General features: G+C 37.8%; 1 protein-coding gene and 1 long non-coding RNA gene across 7 annotated transcripts in view; one reads left to right on the forward strand and one right to left on the reverse strand.

Annotated features, from left to right (window-relative positions):
• LOC111170406 (uncharacterized) overlaps positions 1–16,062 on the reverse strand; it is a 36,560-nt gene extending 20,498 nt beyond the window's left edge. For both annotated transcript variants that reach the window (XR_016393332.1, XR_002643443.3), the window contains exon 1: positions 14,748–16,062. This is a non-coding gene — a long non-coding RNA (uncharacterized LOC111170406). The remainder of the gene's footprint in view (positions 1–14,747) is intronic.
• The window catches only part of SH2D1B (SH2 domain containing 1B), a 40,397-nt gene continuing 30,000 nt past the window's right edge, over positions 11,905–22,301 (forward strand). For 2 of the 5 annotated variants that reach the window (XM_089912051.1, XM_022565533.3), the window contains exon 1: positions 15,176–15,419. In XM_089912051.1, coding sequence (XP_089768177.1) covers positions 15,271–15,419 — 149 coding nt within the window. In that variant the 5' untranslated portion in view covers positions 15,176–15,270. Of the gene's footprint in view, positions 12,027–15,175; positions 15,420–22,301 lie in introns of those variants that run through there. The other 3 variants (XR_002643441.2, XM_022565532.2, XM_089912056.1) reach the window with 2 other exon arrangements.

The following is a 22,301-nucleotide window of genomic DNA, read 5'->3' on the forward strand; positions in this document are numbered from 1 at the left end:
GGATCCTCCCGGACCGGGGCACGAACCCGTAGTCCCCTGCATCGGCAGGCGGACTCTCAACCACTGCGCCACCAGGGAAGCCCCTATGCATATTTTTATCATTGCACTTAGTACATAGTATTGAAATAATATTTGTATATGTTTTCTTTTTTCACTGGGCCAATGAATTCCTTGAGAGCAGGGATTGCTTCTTACTTATCTGAATTCTTGAACCTAGAAAGATGACTGGATCAATGAGTATTTGCTGCATGAATAGCTCACATTATGAACGGATGGATGGATGGATGGGTACCATCATATAGCCTGTTCAACTATTGTGGAAACATAGAAGAGGTAGAACAAACTGCTTAGGAGCAGTAAAAAAAAGGACTCAGGGAGGAGGTGTCCTTTCAAATGAACTTGAATGAAGAGTAGGAGGTGTCAGACAAACAAGGGAATGAGGGCACAGCAATAGCTTCAGTGCATGCCAGGCACAAATATCTCAGATTTAAGGTGTCCCAATGTGTCTGGGCAAGGCTGACAAATAGAATATGTATATTTAGAAGAAGAAGGAGATGACAATATAAAGGGAGAGAAAGACCAGGTTGTAAAGGGCTTTGCATTAATTACCTTGAATGATTGTAAGCAGGGAAGAACCTATTAAATTATTTGAATCATCTGTTTAGACAGTGGATGGAGAATGGCTTGAAAGGAATATAGAGTGATCTGTGAGAAGTTAATTGAAACCATCCTGGAAAAAGAAAAGGACATGAGCCATGGTGATGGTGGTGAAGAAGATGAAGATGGGATGGACATGAGTGATAGGCTGAAGTGACTGAACTTAGTTACAGGCTAATTGTGGGATGTGTGGGAGAGGAAGAAGTTTCAAATGACTCCAAAGTTTTTGACTTGGGAAATGAGATAATAGCAGTGCTATAAACCAGTAGTGACAACCAAAACATAGAACAGATTTCAGTGAGAGGAGGCACAGACAGACAGAGAGGAAAGATTATGAATTCTGTTTGGAGTATATTAATTCTGTAATACCTATGTGATGTCCAGGTAAGTTACATGCATTATCTCATTTATCCTTTGCAAAGCCATCTTCAGTAGGTGACATAGCCCTGTTTTGTGGGGAAAGAAACTGGAGCTTCTTATTAACTAAAACATCCAAGGTCAAACTGTTAATATGTTGTTATGTTCCCTCTCTTATCAATGTCCCCAGTTCCACTGAAATATGTTCAAGGTGGCCCCCTTAGAACTGTGTTATAAAGTGCCCAGATGGGGGACTTGAGGGCTTGGCAGTAGATCCTGATATGTGGAATCTTGCATTCTGCTTCTAGAAATGAGCTACACTTTCTTCTTTGCTGTATTAGAATGGCAATATACTAACTTCCATGCTTTCTCAGATCTAAATGAAGATATTATGGAGAAGTTTAGAAATAAAGGAAGGAACTCACAGAGGAGAGTTGGCCCAGCAGCATATAGCACCCACCAGAAAGCTATGTATGTGGTAACCATGGACAGGAAACGTTACTTGATCTCACCGCCTGATAGAGCGTGCAGAAAACACCAATGTGCAAAATGCTGTCTGTGTAGGTGACATTGTGAGTGTTAGAAGTTGGAACTGGGTCTGACTTTATAATCAGCAGAGTCAAAATGGAATAGTTATTCGGAGATGCAAGGAATTCACCTACGGGTATGAAGGGAAAGGAGCGACTTTCTGTAGTCGTAGGAAGGCTGCAGGTAAGAAGAACCTAAACCCTGACTCAGGGCATGTCCTCACTGAGGTGGAGGATGGCAATTAAAGAAATTGGGAAGAAAGGCCTTTGGAAAGTCTCTACGTTTTAGAAAAAAGACATTTTATAGACGTTCACAGTAGAAAAATCAAACAAAATACAAAGGCATAAAGAAGAAAGCAGAAACCCTCTAAAACCTTACCATTTATAAATGATCCTTATCAATATTTCGGCAAAATTCTTTCTAGACTTCTCTCTGTGCATATACACATACACATACACATAAGCATACGCACACACACACACACACACACACAAAATGACACACATATGTGCTTACGTGGAATCATCTGATTTTCTGATCTGCAACATTTTGTAACTCAAAAGATATATCATGGGCACCTTTCTACATCCATGAAAGCATATATTCATAATACTTTTATAATTGCCTAGTATCCTATTGAGTGCATGTATTGGTTTACATAAAATTATGCTAGAAGTTTTTCTCAACAGTGTGACAGTAAAAATTTTCATACTTACATTTTTAAAAGTCTACCTAGCTCTCTCTTGAGGTTAAATTCCTAGAAATATTATTGTTTGGTCAAACACCTGTACATTTAAAACTTCGATATGCATTTACAAAATTAACCTGCTGCCCAAATATTGTACCAATTTACCAGATGGAAAATTCTTAAAGTATTTTTATTGACTTGGATTCCCCTTCATGGGTCATGTCATGGAAAAATGAAGGCCACATAAATAACATCACACACACACGCATTCAATTTTATTTCCTCCAAGTGACTTTCCAAGTTTGTTTAGAACAAAAATTAAAACTCAAGCATGAACGTCAGAACAGAATGTGAGCAGGTTTCCCCTGAGATACTGGTCCTCTGCAGCTGTTGAGGAACTAAGCACAGACTCAGAGACACATGTACAGCTCCTACATTTACTCTATAGAAACAGGATGGACTTCCACCCCAAATGTGGTTCAAATGTCAGACTAATGGTGCCACACACATATACCAAGAGGGTCTGAAAGGCTTATTACTTCTATAATGAGACTTTCTGGCTAGAGGAGCAGTCTTCCAGAACTGGCCTGAAAAGGTGGAGAGAGCAATTAAAAGTGTTAAAATGAAACACAGAGACCAGACTTAAAAATTTCCTGAGCAGGGCTTCCCTGGTGGCGCCGTGGTTGAGAGTCCACCTGCCGATGCAGGGGACACGGATTCGTGCCCCGGTCCGGGAAGATCCCACATGCCGCGGAGCGGCTAGGCCCATGAGTCATGGCCGCTGCACCTGCGCGTCCGGAGCCTGTGCTCCGCAACGGAAGAGGCCACAACAGTGAGAGGCCCGCGTACCGCGAAAAAAGAAAAAAAAAAAGCCCTGAGCAGGCAAAGCCAGTTTAGTCAAACAAGCAAAGCTTAATCTGGCTTATTCTGCAAATGATGTTAACTTGGGTCACTTCTTGCTTATGCCTCTTGGGAATCATAAACGAAACTTAAGTTCCCCAAAATTGATATTAGATAACCACTAACCAATTCCCGTTCATTTAAGAAAATTCGTGTATTAACAAATCACTGTAAAGAATACAAATTCTTGTATTAACAAATCACTGCTTTCATGTTATATAAGCTGCTTTATAGAAATATACCTCTGAGCCTCATTCCATGTTTTGGTTTGAATGCTCCCAGTTTGCAAACTGTCTTTTTGGTGTGCACAATAAACTTGTACTAATCACTACTTACGTGATTCATTGATTTTATTTATATTTTTTAATGAACTTTGACAAAGGAGTCTGGCTTGGGGCTTTCATAGTACATCAGAGTGGGGCTGGTATGAGTGTTCCTGCATTTGGTCAGAGGCTTGTGTGTTTTGAACTTCTTGCTTGTGACAAAGGAAGGAATACCCAGCCTTTCTTATCAGCTTGATCAACTTGCCCAGTTGTGGGGCAGAAAGGAAAAGGATGAGGTGAGGCTTAAAAACTGTCAGCAGTCAAACATCAAAAATATAATGTCAGATTCTTACTGCATTTACAAGGCCAAAACTTTGTCAAAAAGAGCTTAGCAGTTTCATGAAGAGCAGAAATGTAGAAGGCCTATAGTCTTCCTTAAACCTCAACTGAAAACATCAAGCCAAAGACTGACAAATGGACTGTAAAAGACCGGTGGGGTTCTAATCTCTTAAATGAGAATAAAAGTTCCCACTGCAAAACTGATAAAGGAGGCACTTCAATAGCCTAAGGCTTGCAAATATTAGAGAGGATTTCATCCTTCTTGTTATATCTAGAGTGGTCATCCACTGAGGTCCAGCCAGCATCTATATATTGAAAACCTATATCAAATATAGGAAATCTTTTTTCTATATAAAGCTAAATATCCACCTAGAAAACATCAAGGTCCACATTTGTCAAATCAACTCAAATTGTTTTATATTATAACAAGGAATTTAAAATGTTCCATTCATAGTTTTAATATAAAGCACAAGATACATAAATTTATATTTAACTAATAATATTAATAATAATGTATTACATTTATTGAACACTTACTTTGTGCCAGACACCCCATGTTTATTGCACATTATTTACAATAGCCAAGGTATGGAAACAACCTAAGTGGCCACTGAAGGATGAATGGATAAAGAAAGTGTGGTACAGATCTTCCTTGACTTACGATAGAATTACATCCGGATAAACCCATTATAAGTTGAAAATACTGTAAGACGAAAATGCATTTAATACACCTAATCCACTGAACATCCTAGTTTATCCTAATCTACCTCAAACATGCTCAGAACACTTACGTTAGGCAAAATCACTTAACACAAAGCCTACTTTAGAATAAAGTGTTGAATATATCATGTAATTTATTGAATTCTGTACTGAAAGTGAAAAACATATTGGTTGTATGGGTACAGAATGGTTTTAAGTGTATTGACCATTTCACTGTATCATTGTGATTGTGGACTGACTGGGAGCTACGGCTGCTGCCACTGCCCAGCATCAGGGGACAGCACCGGAAGGCATATTGCTAGCCCAGGAAAAGATCAAAATTCAAAACTTGAAGTATGGTTTCCACTGAGTGTGTATCACTTTTGCACCATCGTGAAGTCAAAAAATCGTAAGTTAAACCATCGTAAGTCGGGAACCATTCATATATATATATGTATATATTACTCAGTCATAAAAAGAATGAAATCTTGCCATTTTCGACAACATAGATGAAACCTGAGGGTATTATGCTAAGTGAAATAACTCAGAGAAAAACAACTTATATGTGGAATCCTATAAAAAACTTATCTATGGAATCTTGAAAAAAAAATCAGGCTCATAGATAAAAAGAACAGGTTGGTGGTTGCCACAGGTGGGGAGTGAGGGAGGTGGAAGAAATGGGGGCAGAAAGTCAAAAAGCACAAACTTCTGGTTATAAAATGAAGTCATGGGGATGCAGTACACAGCATGGCGACTATAGTTAATAATACTAAATTGTGATACTTGAAAGTTGCTAAGAGAGTAAATCTTGAAAGTTCTCATCACAAGAAAAAAAATGTAACTGTGTGTGGTGACAGATGTTAATGAGACTTACTGTGGTGATAATTTCACAATGTATACAAATACTGAATCATTATGTTGTACACCTGAAACTAATATAATGGTATATGTCAGTCTTACCTCAATTTAAAAAAATTTTTAAAAAGTAGAACCTTTCAATGAAGCCATTTGGGTTTGAAGTTTTCTTAGTGGGAATTATTTTTCTAATTATATGTTTACTGAACTGTAACACAGAAAAGTGCGCGTATGATAAATGAAGAGTTCAGTAAACTACCAGACAGTGAGCCTATTAATGTTACCACTACTGACACCAAGAAATTAAAAATTACCAGCAGTCCTTAAGCCTCATCTATTGCCCTGTCCCAAGATCAACATGCAATCTCTCCTGAAAGGTACCAGATAGTCTGACTTCTAATACCATAGGTTAGTTTTGCCTATAACCAAACTTTATAAAAATGGGGTCATACAGCATATGTCTTTTTTCCATCTGACTTCTTTTGGTTGACATTATGCTTGTAACAGTCATTCATGTTGTGGAGGCTAGCTGAAGTTTCTTCATCTTCATTGCTATATGGTATCCTTCTGTATGTGTACACCACACTTTATTAATACATTCTACTAGTGATGAACATTTGTTTTTTCAGCTTGGGTTTATTGTAAATAATACTTCTATCAACACCATGTACATTTATTTATTTATCTTTTTATTTATTTATTTGCACTTACATGCTCTCATTTATTTAAGGTATATACCTAGGAGTAGAATATTACTGGTTCATAGAGTATGTCTATATTTAAACTTTAACAGATAATAAAAAACCATGTTCCAAAGAGGTTGCACAATTAATCCGTCCATCTGCAGTATATGTGGGTTCCCATTGTTCCACGCAACATTGCCCCACTGATAACACCTAGTGTGATTAGTCTTTTTATTGTAACTGCTCCTTGTGGGTGTATCTTGGTATCTTATTTTAGTTTTAATTTTTACTTGCCTGATTACTAGTGAAATTGAAACCTTCACAAATGTTTATTAGTTACATTGTTACATATTTTTCAACTCCTTTGCTCATTTCTCTATTGAATTGTCTGTCATTTCCTTTTTATTTGTATAAATTCTTTATATAGTCCAGGTAAGAGCTTTTTGTTAAATGTTTTGCAAGGATTCTCTCCTATTCTGTGCTTTGTTTCTTTACTCTCTTAAAGGTGTTTTGATGAGTGGAATTTCACATTAGTACATTTAGTACTAATTAGTACTAATTTCACATTAGTACATCTTATCATTTCTTTTAGGGTTCTTTCTTTTACGTTTGGTTTAAAATTTCTTTCCCTACCACAAAGTCATACAGAGTACAGATATTCTTCTATAAATACAGTATCTTTTAGATTTGTTGTTTTACACTTCACATGAGGGTCTACAATACACTTGGAATCTTTTCATTTCTTTCCCACATGGATAGCCAATTGATCCAGCACTATTTGTTGAAAAACTGTCATTTCTCCATAGCTCTGCAATACTTTTTGTCATATATAAGTGTTTATATACATCTGGGTGTGTTTCTGGAGCTTTTATTCTGTTCCATGGTTCTATTTGGCCTTTCTTTTGCTTCAACCACACTGTCTTAATTGGAATAGCTTTATAAATAGATTTCAATATCTGGTAGAATTAGTTATGACCTCTTTCCTCTTCCTCAACAGTGTCTTCGCTGGTAGTAATTCCTTTCATTTTCATATAAATTTCGGAAACTTTTGTCATTTTCCACACTAAAAAAAAACTGCTGTGTTATTGTCTGGGATTGTCTATATATATTAATCTGGAGCTATTTACATCTTTACAATATTGATTCTTCCAAATTGTATACATCTCCATTCATTCATTTGGGTCTTCCTTTATATCTCCAAATAATGCTTTATAATTTGATTCTGGAAACCTTACACGTCTTTTCCTAGATTTACTCTTAGGTCCTTGAAGTGTTTTGATATCATAAATGGTGTCATAAATATTTTCAAGTTTACTTTTCTAAATGTTATTGTTATATGCAAATACAATCAATTTTTACATAGACTTTGTATCTTGTGCTTTTCTAAACTCACTTATTGATTTTAACAAATTATCTGTAGATTCTTTGGACTTTATTGTCCAAACAATATTGTTTGTGAATATGGATGGTGTTAATATTTCCTTTTTAATCTTCCCCCACCCCATCTTACCACTCTGGCTAGAACCTCTAGTACAATATTAAATATTTTCCTTTTTCCATTATTATTTCTTCTGTGATACATAGATTATTTAAAATTGTATTTCTTGTTTCAAAATATTATAAGATTTAAAAAAACTTCTGATAATTATTCATAGCCTACATTCATTATCATAAGAGAACATTATAGACAGAGTGTGTCAAAATATTTCACTTTGTGGATTCATCTATTTCTCCTTATAGGTCTATCAATTTTGTATTATATAGCTTAAGATTATCCTACTAGGTGCATGCAAATTTTAAATTGTTATATATATAGTTATGTTTTAAGATTGTCTTACTAGGTGCATGCAAATTTTTAAATGTTATGTATTACTCATAATTATATGATATATTATAAATTGTTATATATTAAACCTGTCTCATTACAAGGTGAACCTGTTCATTAATACTTTTGTCATAAGCTCTATTTTGTCTGATATTAATATAACTACTCCAATTTTCTTTTGGTTCATATTTACATGTTATAATCTTTCTCTATGCTTTTACATTCAGAATTTCTGTTTATATGTTTTATATGTCTCTTTAGTAAACATTACAAAGTTAGATTTTGTTTATTTTAATCCTATCCATCAATTTTTATGTTTTACCTGGAGCACTTAGTCCATTTACATTAAATATAATTATTAATATACTTGAGTTTATGATTTATATCATTCACCAACCTTGTAATTATTCAAGAGATTTTTTTCTGATTTAGGAGGATTTGGAGAATATTTAGTAATTCATGTCACACTTTTTGATCTGCACTATTCAAAATCTTATTAAATATAACCTGTCACTATATTTGATATACAGTTCAACAATGTAATCTTTTTTGAGTTTTTTTGTCTCCTTTTATCTTGTGTTTTTGTTTGCTTGTTTGATTGATTGACTAATTTGCATATCACTGTGTACAAAGAAGGGAGATATGACAAGACTCTGCTTATGGGAAAGGGGCAAGGGTGTCAAAGAGAGTTCTTGGGATATCAGTTGGCTGAAAAGTCACTCTGTGGAATCAGAATGTCTAAATATATTTCTAAGTTATTTTGTTGTGGAGTGTGCAAGGCAAACCTCTCCTCCCCTACCTCCTCTGCAAATCTTCAGTAAATTCTACTTTGCTCACCAATCCCTTCTTATGAGTGAATTTTGATTTTGGCAGGGAAAGGCATTAGAAAAAGTGTTGCAGTATTGCTCTATGGGCCCACATGGCAGTGTTAGGAGAGAATGTGAGGCACAGGAACTTGGAGGCAGAGGAGATCATAAAAAAGTAAGTCCCGGGCTTCCCTGGTGGCGCAGTGGTTGAGAGTACATCCTGCCGATGCAGGGGACACAGGTTCGTGCCCCGGTCCAGGAAGATCCCACATGCCGCGGAGCGGCTGGGCCCGTGCGTGAGCCACGGCCGCTGAGCCTGCGCATCCGGAGCCTGTGCTCCGCAACGGGAGAGGCCACAACAGTAAGAGGCCCGTGTACCGAAAAAAAAAAAAAAAAAAAAAAATTAAGTCCCTAGGAATTTACAGAAACGCTGGAGAAATTTCCCCAGGGCACGGACTTGGGGAATTGAGGTAATTCTATCTAAATTTCGAGTGCTGGGGAGGGGTCCACTGCAAGCTGTGTTGTACTCCACTGGAGTTATTCCCACATTAGCCAATCAGGCAGCTGTATCGTCTCTGAAGTCCCCAAGAAAAACATTTTATACTTGGGAGAAACCCCTTAGACCTCTGCCATTAGTGCCTTTGGGTGGACATTAATTAATTAAATTTATTGAACCAATGGTCTTGTGTCCAGAAAACCTCTCAGGACTAACCCTGCTGAGCACTCACTGCCTCAAGTTAGTCACACTGGTTTGCTGAGCCTCTGGAGGGACTGCCCTGACCAGAGCTAGCCAATTCCTAGAGATACTAAACAGCTCGCATCTCTTTTCAAATGCAAAGACAACCAATCCAGAGCCCATACTCCTAACCATCTCCATTATCTCACACTCCCAGCCACTATCCACCAGTCCTAACCACCCAGGGCGAGGTACCAGGCAACTAGGAACAACCCCTATGCTCCAGAGTCCACTGAAATGATTCAAACTAGCCAATTCTAGAAACAGGAAGCATTCTGTGCTTTTGGATACAAGGGGCCCTAGATAGTTAAGATGCATGTCTAGCGGAGAATTTCAATGACCCCAGATTCTTGCATCTTCCTATACATAAAAAAAGCACTAAAATCATTAAGTTGAGATATCTGCTCTTTATGATTAGCATTAATAGTTTTATGCTTGACTACATGTATTTCCCAGACCCCACCCCACCCCCCAAAAAATCATATATATCCTGGCTCCTCTCCCACCTCTTCAGAGCAGTTCCTCATAGCTATCTGAGAGGCTGCCTCCCAGGTTCTAGTCCTCAGTAAGGTCCTCGTATAAAACTGAAACTCACTGCTCTTACATTTTGCATTTTTTTTTCAGTTGACATTCTCTATACCAGTGAAGAAATGGACCAGCAAAACATTTCACTGAATTCAAGTTATGTGGCCAAAGAAGAGCATAAAGCTAATTAGCTTAGATAGAAAATTAGCTCATCCTTTTCAACTCTTTAGAACTATGGTCTAACTACTAATGGAGATAGTTAAATCATAAAGCAGTTCTTAAAACTGCCAAGACATTTGTTTTTAATATCAAGTGTAATCCATGGTTACCGTTTGAGATTCTATTTCTCACCTAACAGTTATTCAACTAGATAATAAACTATCTCTCAGTTAGAAAGCACTAACATACACCACACACACACACACACACACACACACACACACGCACTTTCTCTTCTCTGTATACTGTGTAGGAAAAAAAGACCTGTGATCTAAGGAACGTAAGTTAGAGGAGATGCAGATAAAATTAGTTTTATTTGGAATGGAGGATTGTGGGACTTGCACCTGACAAGTAATAGAGACTTCTTAGAAGAAACAAACAAACTAGCCAATTCTAGACCTGCTTACCCTGCCTCACCTATTCCTCCCCAGGGAAACCACAATAGAGGCTATGACCTCAGTTCCCCCCCACCCTCTCTGCTCTTGTGCCTGTGACCTATGTTTTCCCATGTGCCCCCTCCTCTTGGAAATTGTGAGAAAAAAGGTGTTTTTTCCATGGCAATGGTCTCCTGATCTGTAGGCCTTACTGATCTTCAAATTTTCTATGTAGTCACTATATTTTAGAATAGCACAGTACCTGGATGTGCCAAGTTCCTAAGATGTCCAGGATCACAGGGAGAAGGGGCACTTGTCCCAGGAGAATTTACATCACTGGGCAGTAAGTACCTGCCACTGCCCTGACCTGAAAAAGAAGTGAGAGGGGCCAGAGCACCTATGTGGACAGTGGGGCGTGTGTGTGTGTGTGTGTGTGTGTGTGTGTGTGTGCTAGGAATGGGTGTGTCCTTTTCTCAGCACTCCCTGACCTTCTCAGAGCATTTCCCAGGGGTCCTGGGGATGCCAGGAGGATCAATTACCTGCACAAGGTGTGTGGATGGAATACTTGAACCTTTGACAATCATCCTGGGACCACAAGAGCCAGGCTGCCTGCTGAGAAGGCCAAACTGGAAAGAGAGAAAAAATCTGGGTCCTCAACAGTGGCACTGAGCTGCTTTACCAACTGGCCTAGGAACCCATGCCTCCTCTGGACTTCCAGTGGGATGGAAGATGAATTTCATCCCTGTTTAAGCTTTTTGAGTTGGGACTCATTTTTGCAGCAAAAAGGATCCTAAGAGATACGCTGACACAGGGCATTGAATTGTTAAATTAGTTTAGATACTATCTTAATTAATCTGGTTTTTTTTAATGTGGTAGATGTTACTCATCTACTAACAGTGTGCAGATGTCACTACAATGTTGAATTCCCCCTATTTTCTGATTTCCTCATATCTTGAACTATCAGCTTTCCTAAAGTCCCTCTACCACAGATTGACTATCTCTCATTTTCTCATCATTCATCAAATAAAATTTTAAAAGCTGCGCTATAATTGTATTGAATATTGAAAATAATAACTTGGTGTTAAATTAATATGAGCATACCTATGACATCTAAGAGGTGAAAACAGATAATGTATCTGTCTTACTGCTTCAACTATTTTGTATAATGGAAAATAGTTTTACATGTATCACTTTATTTAAAAATTGAAATACTCAGAAGTAAACAAAAGAAAAAAGCAAATAATTCATCTGAGGTCATTTAATCTTCAGCCAGGATCTGTAGGTGAGTTTTATCACTGAGATAAATCCTTTCTCTGCTCTATAGTTTCTCTGGGGGCCTTGGAGCTCATTTCTACAGTTCGTATTTAGATGGTGCTCATCTCATAAACCACTCTGAGGTTTAGAAGAGGAAGAGGAGGTGGAAGAAGAGGGGAGTAGGAAAGTACACTGGGTTGAATAGTGTCCTCTGAAAATTCATGTCCAGCATGAATGAAAAAAGAAAACCCTGAAGAATGCAAACAAAAATCTCAAAAGCGGCTGAGACACTCCAATCACATATAAAAGGTAAACTTGGTAAGTATGAATTTTAGGAGAAGATGTGATTAGGAAATTTGTTCATTTGGCAAGTAAACATTAGGTAACTTTTTTTTCATGCAGTTTGATTTAGATGAACAGGCTTGACTGTTCGTGGAGCAGTATGAGAGAAAAGGAAGTTAAAATGCTTTTCCTGCAACAAGGCTTTGTTGCTGGGCTAATTCATAGTAAATAGGATCCTACTCTTCAATGTAACTACAGATGAGTGAGGAGAGAAAAGTTAAGGGAAGCTGCTTCATCCTCCATGAGAGAAATCTGGATTTTCTTCCTGAGGGAACCAGATTTGTTAGGTGTATTAGTTTTCTATTGCTGCTGTAACAAATTACTACATATAGTATTTGTCTTTGTCTGACTTATTTCACTTACTATAATGCTTCCAAGGCCCATCCTTGTTGTTGTAAATGGCAGGATTTCCTTCTTTTTTAATGACTGAATGTATTCCATTGTATATATTTTTACCACATCTTCTTTATCCATTATTACGTTGATGGGCACTTACGTTGTTTTCATGTCTAGGCTATTGTAAATAATGCTGCATTGAACATGGGGGTGCAAATGTCTCTTCAACATAGTGATTTAGTTTCCTTCAGATATATGCCCAGAAGTGGAATTACTGGATCATATGGTAGTTCTATTTTTAATTTTTTGAGGAACTTCCATACTGTTTTCCACAGTGCTAGTACCAATTTGCATTCCCACCAACAGTGCACAAGTGTTCACTTCTCTCCACATCCTCACCAACACTTGCTATCTCTTGTCTTTTTGATCATGGACATTCTAACATGTGTGACATGACTTCTCATTGTGATTTTGATTTCCATTACCCTAGTAATTAATGATTGTGAGAACCTGTTCATGTACTTGTTGTCCATTAGTATATCTTCTTTGGAAAAATGATTGGTGAAAGATGTTACCTCAGTATGGATTTAATTTTCATTTCTCTTCTGATGAGTGAGGATGAAGGAACTGGGTTTTGAAACAGGAAAAAAAGGCATGAAAGCCCCTGTGATGATAAAGACCTTGAGTGTATATCCAATTATTTCCTCTGTTATGCCCCAAAATATCCTCACACCAAGCTTAGTACCCAATTTCCTCTTTCATGAGTAAAAGTTCTCTCCTCAGCTGCCATAATTCTCAAAAAACTTATACACCAAATGGCCTGAGTTCACACAAGAGAAACTGGAGTTTGAAAGCATATCTCTCTGATACAAGCTCCTCAGTTAGTGTCACTCCATTACACTACATTAAACCAAGAGCAGGGCAGTGGGACTTCCAAGGAAGAACAAAAATCTGCTACAGGAAAGTTCAATGTAAGGCAAATCCCCAAGAGTGGGTAGACAGCTGGTAAGCAAAGCAGTAAGATAAAATAATCATCTGAGTTAAGAAGGAATTAAGGGAAGTAAGGATGTGTCCTGAGCACACGGTTCTATTTTTATAGATAGGTACTTGAGATATGTACAAATTCCTATAGCTATTTGGATAAGGCAGGTGAATAGGGAGAGAAATTTACATATAGTTCACACTAATTGACATTGTGTGATGGTAATTGTTAAAGTTAAGTAAATGTAATTCAATTTAAAACGTTGGATTATAGATATGTTTACATGGCTTCTATCTGAAATTAATTAATTAATAGCTAATTAAGTAATACTATGTAGGATGCTAATCTATATTGACACTAAATTTAGTCACGTGGTCACAGATAGGAAAAATAGCCTTTAGCTAGGCAGTCATGTACTCAGTTAAAAATTTTACTATTCTAAATCAAGGATTGACAAACTATAGCTGGCGACCAAATCATGCCAGTGTCTCTTTTTGTAAATAAAGATTTATTTGAACATAAAACAACACTATGTAGGATGGTTTAGTTGCTCAAAAAGCCTTGGAGGAAATGGGGAGATATTGGTCAAAGGGTACAAACTTCCAGTTATATGATGAATAAGTTTTGGGAATCTGATGTACAGCATGGTGATTACAATTAATATTGATAATACTGTATTATATACTTGAAAGTTGATACAAGAGTAGATCTTATATGTCCTCACAACAGTAAAGAAATGGTAAGCATGTGACAAGATGGCAGTATTAGCTAATGCTATGGTAGTTATCATTTGCAATGTACCAAATTAACACGTTGCACACCTTAAACTTACACAATATTATATGTCAATTGTATCTCAAAAAAGCTGGGGAAAAAAGGCCGCAGAAATTACTCTTAAGACTAATTCTGATTCTCAGATAACAGAAACCATCTTTTCCAAGCATATCAGTTTGACCAAGGTAGAAAAGGCTCAGCAGAAAAAGAGAGATTTTTCTCATCAACACCAGGTTGTCTAAAGGGGGCTAAGTGTCCCAGGCTAGATAGACTTTCCTTGGTCATCACTGCTGTCCTGCAGGATGCAAACTTCAAAGGACCTGAGACTCTTCAAACCTAAGCCTAATATATTCTTTTCTTCCACCTGGAGAAGTATCCCTGCACTAATTTTGCATATCCAGATATCCCTTGCACATGGACCAGCTCCTTCCCCAAAAGGCACGATGCTTGAGGATGTTAAAAATGGCATTTGTTCACCAGTGGCTAGGAGCCTTAGCCAGGGGATATTCCCCCCCAGCCATCCTCCCCCCACAGCATCCAGTTGCTTTCTATTCCCGTCGCTGTCTTACATTTCTCATGTCATTTGACCCATAGACGCATCTTACCTTCTCAATTGTTCCATTGAGTCTGGACATATTTGGATTCATTCAGCATCTGAACGGTTTGTGAGCACCTGTTCTGAGCTAAGCATAGCATAATCATAGGCAGCTTCAGCAGAAAATGGGCATCCATTTCAGCCAAAATCAGTGACGTGATCCCTGGAAGGGATGCCATGAGCCAGAGAAGGTAAAAACTGGTGATTTAGGGTGATATACACGGCTGCAACCCAGTTCTGGGGGGCTTGTCTTTGGCATTGAGCTCGAGCCATAAATATCATTGATTCCAGTGTGTACCCAAATGCACTTTAACCCACCTCTATGAGTCATACTTGGTCTATTTACAGGCTGAAAAGTCTTGGTCACTTCACTACCCCACCTCTCACATTTCCTGAATCTTGTGAAACTATCTGAGTCCCACAAGTAAACTCATCTCACTCCCACAAGTCAGAGAAGGAAGAGGTATTTCCACAGGCTCCATTAGGCCAACTGCTTCCTCTTCTCTCCTCAGAGTTGTCTCTGAACTTGGAATATGAGAGCGCTCACCATGGATCTGCCTTATTACCACGGCCCTCTGTCCAAGCGAGACTGTGAGACCTTGCTGCTCAAGGAAGGGGTGGACGGCAACTTTCTGTTAAGAGACAGTGAGTCTATGCCCGGAGTCCTGTGCCTCTGTGTCTCGTGAGTAGCCTCATCTTCCACACATTTGAAACCTTATGCTAAGTGTAGGACTGATAACCAAGTAGAAAAGAAATTCTACTTCACTGACTTCGCAGCCCCAATGAGCAGAATGAGAAATAGTTAGACTGCCAGGAGGGGACGGAAGGAATGTGTCTGTCCAAGCTCCTCCACCTGCCCTTCTCTCCCTGGTGCAAATGCCATACAAGCAATGAGCACACTCTGTGAAGCAGCAGAAATGGGGCTGGTGAGGAGAAGAGTGCAGGCAGCATGGGAGCGGAGCGGGGAGGCAGAGAAGGTAGCCATGTGAGAAAGGTCCTCTCCTACAGAGGTTGATTTATTTGGTATGGAAAAGACTAGGTGCCCTTTATAAAATTTTTATCTGAGAGGCCAACTTTTTACATGGATTCTGCTGGCTCCACTTGTGATTCTTAAAATACTAATAATATTTCAAATTTCGTTGGATTTGTAAAAGGCTTCAGTGTACATCATCTCCTTTCATCCTGCTTTTAGTCTATCAAGACAAGCCACCATTTTATAGATGAAGAAACAGAGACCTGGGATTTCTCAAACAACTTGGTTGTGTAACAATTCATCTGGTGGTTCCAAAGGGGCTGAGTTCAGTATGCAGGTCCAAGCCAGAGCATCAGAGCTACACTGCTGAAGGAAGTTGTTTAGCCTAGTTTAGAAAGCAATCCTGAACAGATATCAAGGGAAATCTACTGTCTTTAAAGATTCTTGTTTTTGTGGAGACCACTGAAATTTTTCTTTACCTGTTATAGAAATTAAAATCCAAGTATCTCCATGGATGCGCTTCAGGGCTTCTTAGAATTCGGGAGCTATAAGGACAAAAGAGATTGTCATTACTAACAGAATAGGCAGGGATATATTTCTTTCTCTATATGATATCAGGAATACAGATATAAGAAAGGCAGCCTTAAGGTGTTAGCAGTTTGAATTTTCAAGTCACAGGTGATGTTGAGGGTGTTTTCATATATTTTTAGCCATTGTTAATTCCTCTTTTGAGAATTGCATAATCATATCCTTTACCCATTTTTAGCTTGAGTTGTTTGTCTTCTTACTGATTTTTTTCAATTTCTATGTATGAAGGTAAAACTTTTTTTTTTCTAGAAAAAAGACACACACAGATACAAGAAAACTACAGACCAATTTCAATTTCATTTACTATCAACTTTCAATAAACTACTAACAAAATGGAAGCCAGTAAAACATTAATGGAGAAAATACACTATGCTCAAGTATGGTCCAATCCAAGAAATCAAGGATGGTTCCCTGATAGGAAAATTATTAGTTTAATTACATATTAATAAGTCAGAGGTTACAAACTGCATAGCTGATTCAAATTTGCTTAAAAGGTATTAGATAAAATTCAGCATCAACCCCTCAATTAAACACACACTCATGTGTGCATATGCATACACACACTTACATACTCTTAACCATGTAGAGCTAGAGAGGTGCTTCCTTAAACAAAGGCCAGATGAAGCACTAGAAGAATTACCCCCCAAATCATGAATGAGCCAAAGATGTTCATTATAAGCACTACTATGTAACATTTTCCAGGAGATGTTAGCAAGTGTAATTAGTCAAAGGAAATACATGTAAAAATTGAAAACAAAGATGCAAAATTATTATTATTTGCAGATGACATGACTTTATACCTGTGAAATATAGATTTAACTGAAAAGAAAAACTACTAAAAACTAAGAAAATCCAATAAGGATATCTGCGTATATTATTAAAATCTAAAAAATCAATAGCTTTTTCATACAGCAACAATAGCCAGTAAGTAAATATAATAACACATCTCATTTACATCAGCAAAAAATTAATAATACCCAGGAATAAATGTAATATGAAATGTACAAAATTAAACAGCTCCTGGGGAGCTTACTAGAAGACTTCAGTGAAGGGAAGGATTCAGTTTGAAAGCATATCAGTTCACCATAATTAATCATAAATTCAGTATGTTTCCAGTGAAAAATCAACAGAATTTAAAATTTTTTCTTCAAAGATAGTAAAGTTTATCCAGGTGGGAAATGAAACACAAGGAACCTGCCAGAGAGCCATAAAATATTTAATTAAAAAAAGGGGAGGCTTCCCTGGTGGTGCAGTGGTTGAGTGTCCACCTGCCGATGCAGGGGGCACAGGCTCGTGCCCTGGTCCGGGAAGATCCCACATGCCGTGGAGCGGCTGGGCCCGTGAGCCATGGCCGCTGAGCCTGCGCGTCCGGAGGCTGTGTTCCGCAACGGGAGAGGCCACAGCAGTGAGAGGCCCGCGTACCGCCAAAAAAAAAAAGGGGGGGGACTAATACCAAATATTAAAATACATTATAAAACTACAGTAACTACTACAGTAATTAAAAGAGTTTCGTACTGAGAGATCAATGGAATCGAATATAGAATCTGGTAGAAATGAATCCAAATACGTATGGAATTTAGCATATGTGTAAAAGAGCATTTCAAATCAATGAGGAAAAGATGAGCGATAATTGTGTTGGGACACTTGGCTGGTCACTTAGAAAAAAATAAACCTGAATCCCTATCTTACTTCTTGAAGTAAAATTAATTCAAATTGGTTCTAATACAGAACTTATTTTTCTAAATGAAACTGTGTGTACTAGAAGAAAACGTGAACTATAAAAAAATATTCCCGGAATTGAAAAAGACTTCCTAACAAGATATAAAACACAGAAACCAAGAAAAGATTGCTAAATATGACCATTATAACAAAAAACTGTTGTTAAAAAAAACTTATTGACAAACGAACAGAAAAAAATCAAAACTTCATTAACATATAATGAAGCTTTTAAAAAACAATAGAAAACTAGGTAAAATGCAAGAGGAGGAGATTCTCTGAAACGGAATGTGAAAAAGAAAGATAAAAAAATGCTAGATCTCACTCATAACTAAAAAAACACAAATTAAAAGAATAATGTGGGCTTCCCTGGTGGCGCAGTGGTTAAGAATCCACCTGCCAACGCAGGAGAACGGGGTTCGAGCCCTGGTCCGGGAAGATCCCACATGCCGTGGAGCAACTAAGCCCATGCACCTTAACTACTGAGCCTGTGCTCCTAGAGCCCACGAGCCACAACTACAGAGCCCAAGTGCCACAAACACTGAAGCCTGTGCACCTAGAGCCCATGCTCCGCAACAAGAGAAGCCACGACAATGAGAAGCCTGCACACAGTGACGAAAAGTAACCTCCGCTCATCACAACTAGAGAAAGCCTGCGCACAGCAACAAAGACCTAACAGAACCATAAATAAATAAATACATTTATTTATATAAAAAAAAGAATAATGTGATACCATTTTTACCTCTTCAAGGGTTTAGAATTAAAACTATGAAAATACCCAGAGGAAATTCAACTGCTGGGAAGCAGAAGTGCTTGCACATGCTAAACACAGCCTCTTTGAATAGAAATGTGGTCAAAACATAAAATGCACAGGTATAACCTTTGACTCAAAATTTCATTAATAAAAACGTATCTTATAGTTATTACTGCATAAGTATGTGCAAATTGACATTAACAAGATTGAGTAAATCTATATATGGTATGAAAAATACTCCAAGATCTATTGTTGTGTGAAAAAGGCAAGATGCAAAGTATGATCCCATCTGTGTAAAAAAAAAAAAAAAGTATGCCTATATCCTTGTATATTCATAAACAATTTTTGAAAGTTATATAAAATTTATAATAGTGGTTACAGCTGGGGAATTTAGGAGGAATAAATAGGAAAAAAATGTTGTGGATTCATTCTTTTTATTTGATAACTTTTGCACACTTTAAATGCTTACGTGCATGCATTACTTTGGTAATTTAAAAAAATGTTTATAAAAATGTAGTGAATCCCTACTACCTATTCAAACACTGTGCTAAGGCCTAGGGAGATTCTAAGGGGATTCCAATAGGGGACTTGCAATTTTTTTCAACATGTAAATAAATAAAATAAGGGTAAGACAATATTATACAAATTCAAGGACAGAGGAGATGAGCAGGAAAGTTTTCTTAGAGGAGGTGGTATTTGAGCTGGGATTTAAAAGAGTGGATAAGATTTGGTTACACAGAAATGGGATGGAAGGCATTGTAGGTTGGGGAAAAGGCAGGAACATAGGTCTAGAAATAGGATATTTTAAAACACATAAGAATCATACAGGGTTCTGGAAAGGTAGTTTGGAAACCAACTTTTGGAAAAGTCAGTTTGGGGTAATATTATGGGGTCTTAAAAGAATGACTCTGTAGCTAACGGGGAACCATGGATGGCTTCTAAGCAGGGAAATGACAAGATCAGTGCTGAGTTTTAGGAACTCCAGTCTAATAAGGAGAGCGCACTGAAGCTGGCAGGTGATGATGGCACTGCAGATGGGAGATGGCGAGGGACTAGCTACGGTGGGGCAGGCAGTGCGAATGGAGATTAGAAGAAGTTGCAAGAGATGTGGTAGAGACAGGAGAGAACTTGGTCAAGATTTCAGGGTAGATAGTCAACACTGGGATTCTCTTTAAAAATTGACATTTATGCTCAACTGCTCTGTGATACATCATGTTAGCTTATATATTCATTCAAAGCAAAATTCACTGAGAAATGTAATACAAATAATAATAACTAATCAAATGGAGAGGCAGAAATAAATATTTGTTAAACACCTGCACTTGATCGGGGCTCACCCTCTTCCCTGCCCACGTCACTGAAAGGCAAACAGAATTTCAGGCACCCTCAGGCTTAAGGCTCGGATCAAATGGTCCCCATCAAAACGGCCTTTTTCATAATTCTTGTGAAATTTTGTTGTCACAAAGATCAGACAGACCATTCAGTTGTTATTGTTCAACAGTTATTTAAAGTCTCCCATGTCAAGCGCTATGGTAGACACTCAGTTGATGCCTTCAACACAGCTCAGAGTCTAGTGGGGAAAATAAAGAAGTAAAAGGACCCTGTGATGTGTGTGATAACTGATGACTGAGAGCAAGGAGTGATTCATTCATCAAGGAGTAGAGGGCCTACATGGGAGCTGGGACTTGGAGGATGACTAGAAGTTTCATTCACTCATTCAACAAGCACACACTGAGCGCCTATTATGTTCCAGGCATGTTCCTATGCATTGGTGAGACAGTGATAAACAGTACAGGCACTAGTCCTGCCTTCATGAAATGACATTCCAGTGAGAGGAGACAATATAGTGAAAACAAAACAGAGGGGTATTACAGGGAGGGACAAAGAGTCTTCTTTAGGTTGGGTACAGGAAAGATTCCTCTGAGAAGGTCACATAAAGCAATTCGTATTCCAGTGTACAACCCTAAGTAAGCAAAGCCAAAATTATCTACAACACAAGTATTAGACTGTTTTTCTACATCTGTGCAGCAAGAGCCACTATGAAGGTGCTTTCTATGAGTCAAAAATTGTGCTAAGCATGTTACATCAATTACCTCATTTATCTTTTGCAAAGCCATCTTCCATATGTGATATATCTCTATTTTGTGGGAAAAGAAATGGAGCTTCTTATTAACTAAAGTGTCCGAGGTCAAACTGTTAATATGTTGTTATGTTCCCTCTCTTATCAATGTCCCCAGTTCCACTGAAATGTGTTCAATGTGGTCCCCTTGGAACTGTGTTATAAAGTGCTCAAGCAGGGGACTTGAGGGCTTGGCAGTAGATCCTAATATGTAGAATTTGCATTCTGCTTCCTAGAAATGAGCTACCCTCTCTTCTTTGTTGTGTTAGAATGGCAATATGCCAAATTTCATGCTTTCATAGATCTAAATGAAGATATTATGGAGAAGGTTAGAAATAAAGGAAGGAAGTCACAGAGGAGAGTTGGCCCAGCAGCATATAGCACTGACCAGAAAGCTACGTATGTGGTAACCATGGACAGGAAATGTTACTTGATCTCACAGCCTGATAGAGCATGAAAACACCAATGTGCAAAACACTGTCTGTGTAGGCGACGTTGTGAGTGTTAGAAGTTGGAACTGGGTCTGGCTTTATAATCAGCAGAGTCAAAATGGAATAGATATTCAGAGATGCAAGGAATTCACCTGCAGTTATGAAGGCAAAGGAGGGACTTTCTGTAGTCATATATAGGAAGGCTGCAGATGAGAAGAACCCAAGCCCTGACTTAGGGCAGGTCCTCACTGAGGAGGAAACAACAGAAAGAGTGAATGAGAGAGAACCCAAGAGTCATTTCCAGCTCTCAGGTTCTGAGATCTTTGGAAAGACTTGAGTTCAGAAAGAAAAAAAAAATTCAAACTTTTTTGTTGTTTTAGAAAAATCAAATGTTGATAAAGGTATAAAAAAGAGAGCAGAAATTATCTCAGTCTCACCACTCAGAAATCACCTTTTCTAATCTCTCCAGGCTGTTCTCTATTCATATGCATGTATAAGCAAATATTATATATGTACATAAATGGTTCATTATATATATGATCACCTGCAACCCTTTTTTTCAGTGTATAATGGGTATCTTTCCACTTCAAAGAAAGCCAATACACATCATCCTTTCATGATTGCTTACTATTTTGATTGCATATATCATAATTTATATATAAACTATACATTTAGGTTATTTCCAGTTTGGTCCAATGGACCCAATGTAATTTGAGAAGATTAACATTTTTGTGCTTACATCTTTGAGAGTTTGCCCAACCCTCTCCTCAGGATAATATCCTAAACATTTTAACATTTTTACACACATTGACAAATTAGTACAACAAAAGGTTATATGGATGCACACTCCAATCAAGATCAGTGAGAAAGCCAGAAGTTAAAAGTCTTAAAACATTCTGTATTGACTTGTAACTGTTTTATTCATTGTCTTAGCAGTATATTTCAAAGAACAGAAGTTCTTGATTTTGATGAAGTCAAATTTA

Source organism: Delphinapterus leucas, chromosome 1 (genome assembly GCF_059928025.1).
Source record: "Delphinapterus leucas isolate spDelLeu-1000000601 "Yukka" chromosome 1, BTC_Dleu_Yukka2, whole genome shotgun sequence".
Classification (NCBI taxonomy): Eukaryota; Metazoa; Chordata; class Mammalia; order Artiodactyla; family Monodontidae; genus Delphinapterus; species Delphinapterus leucas.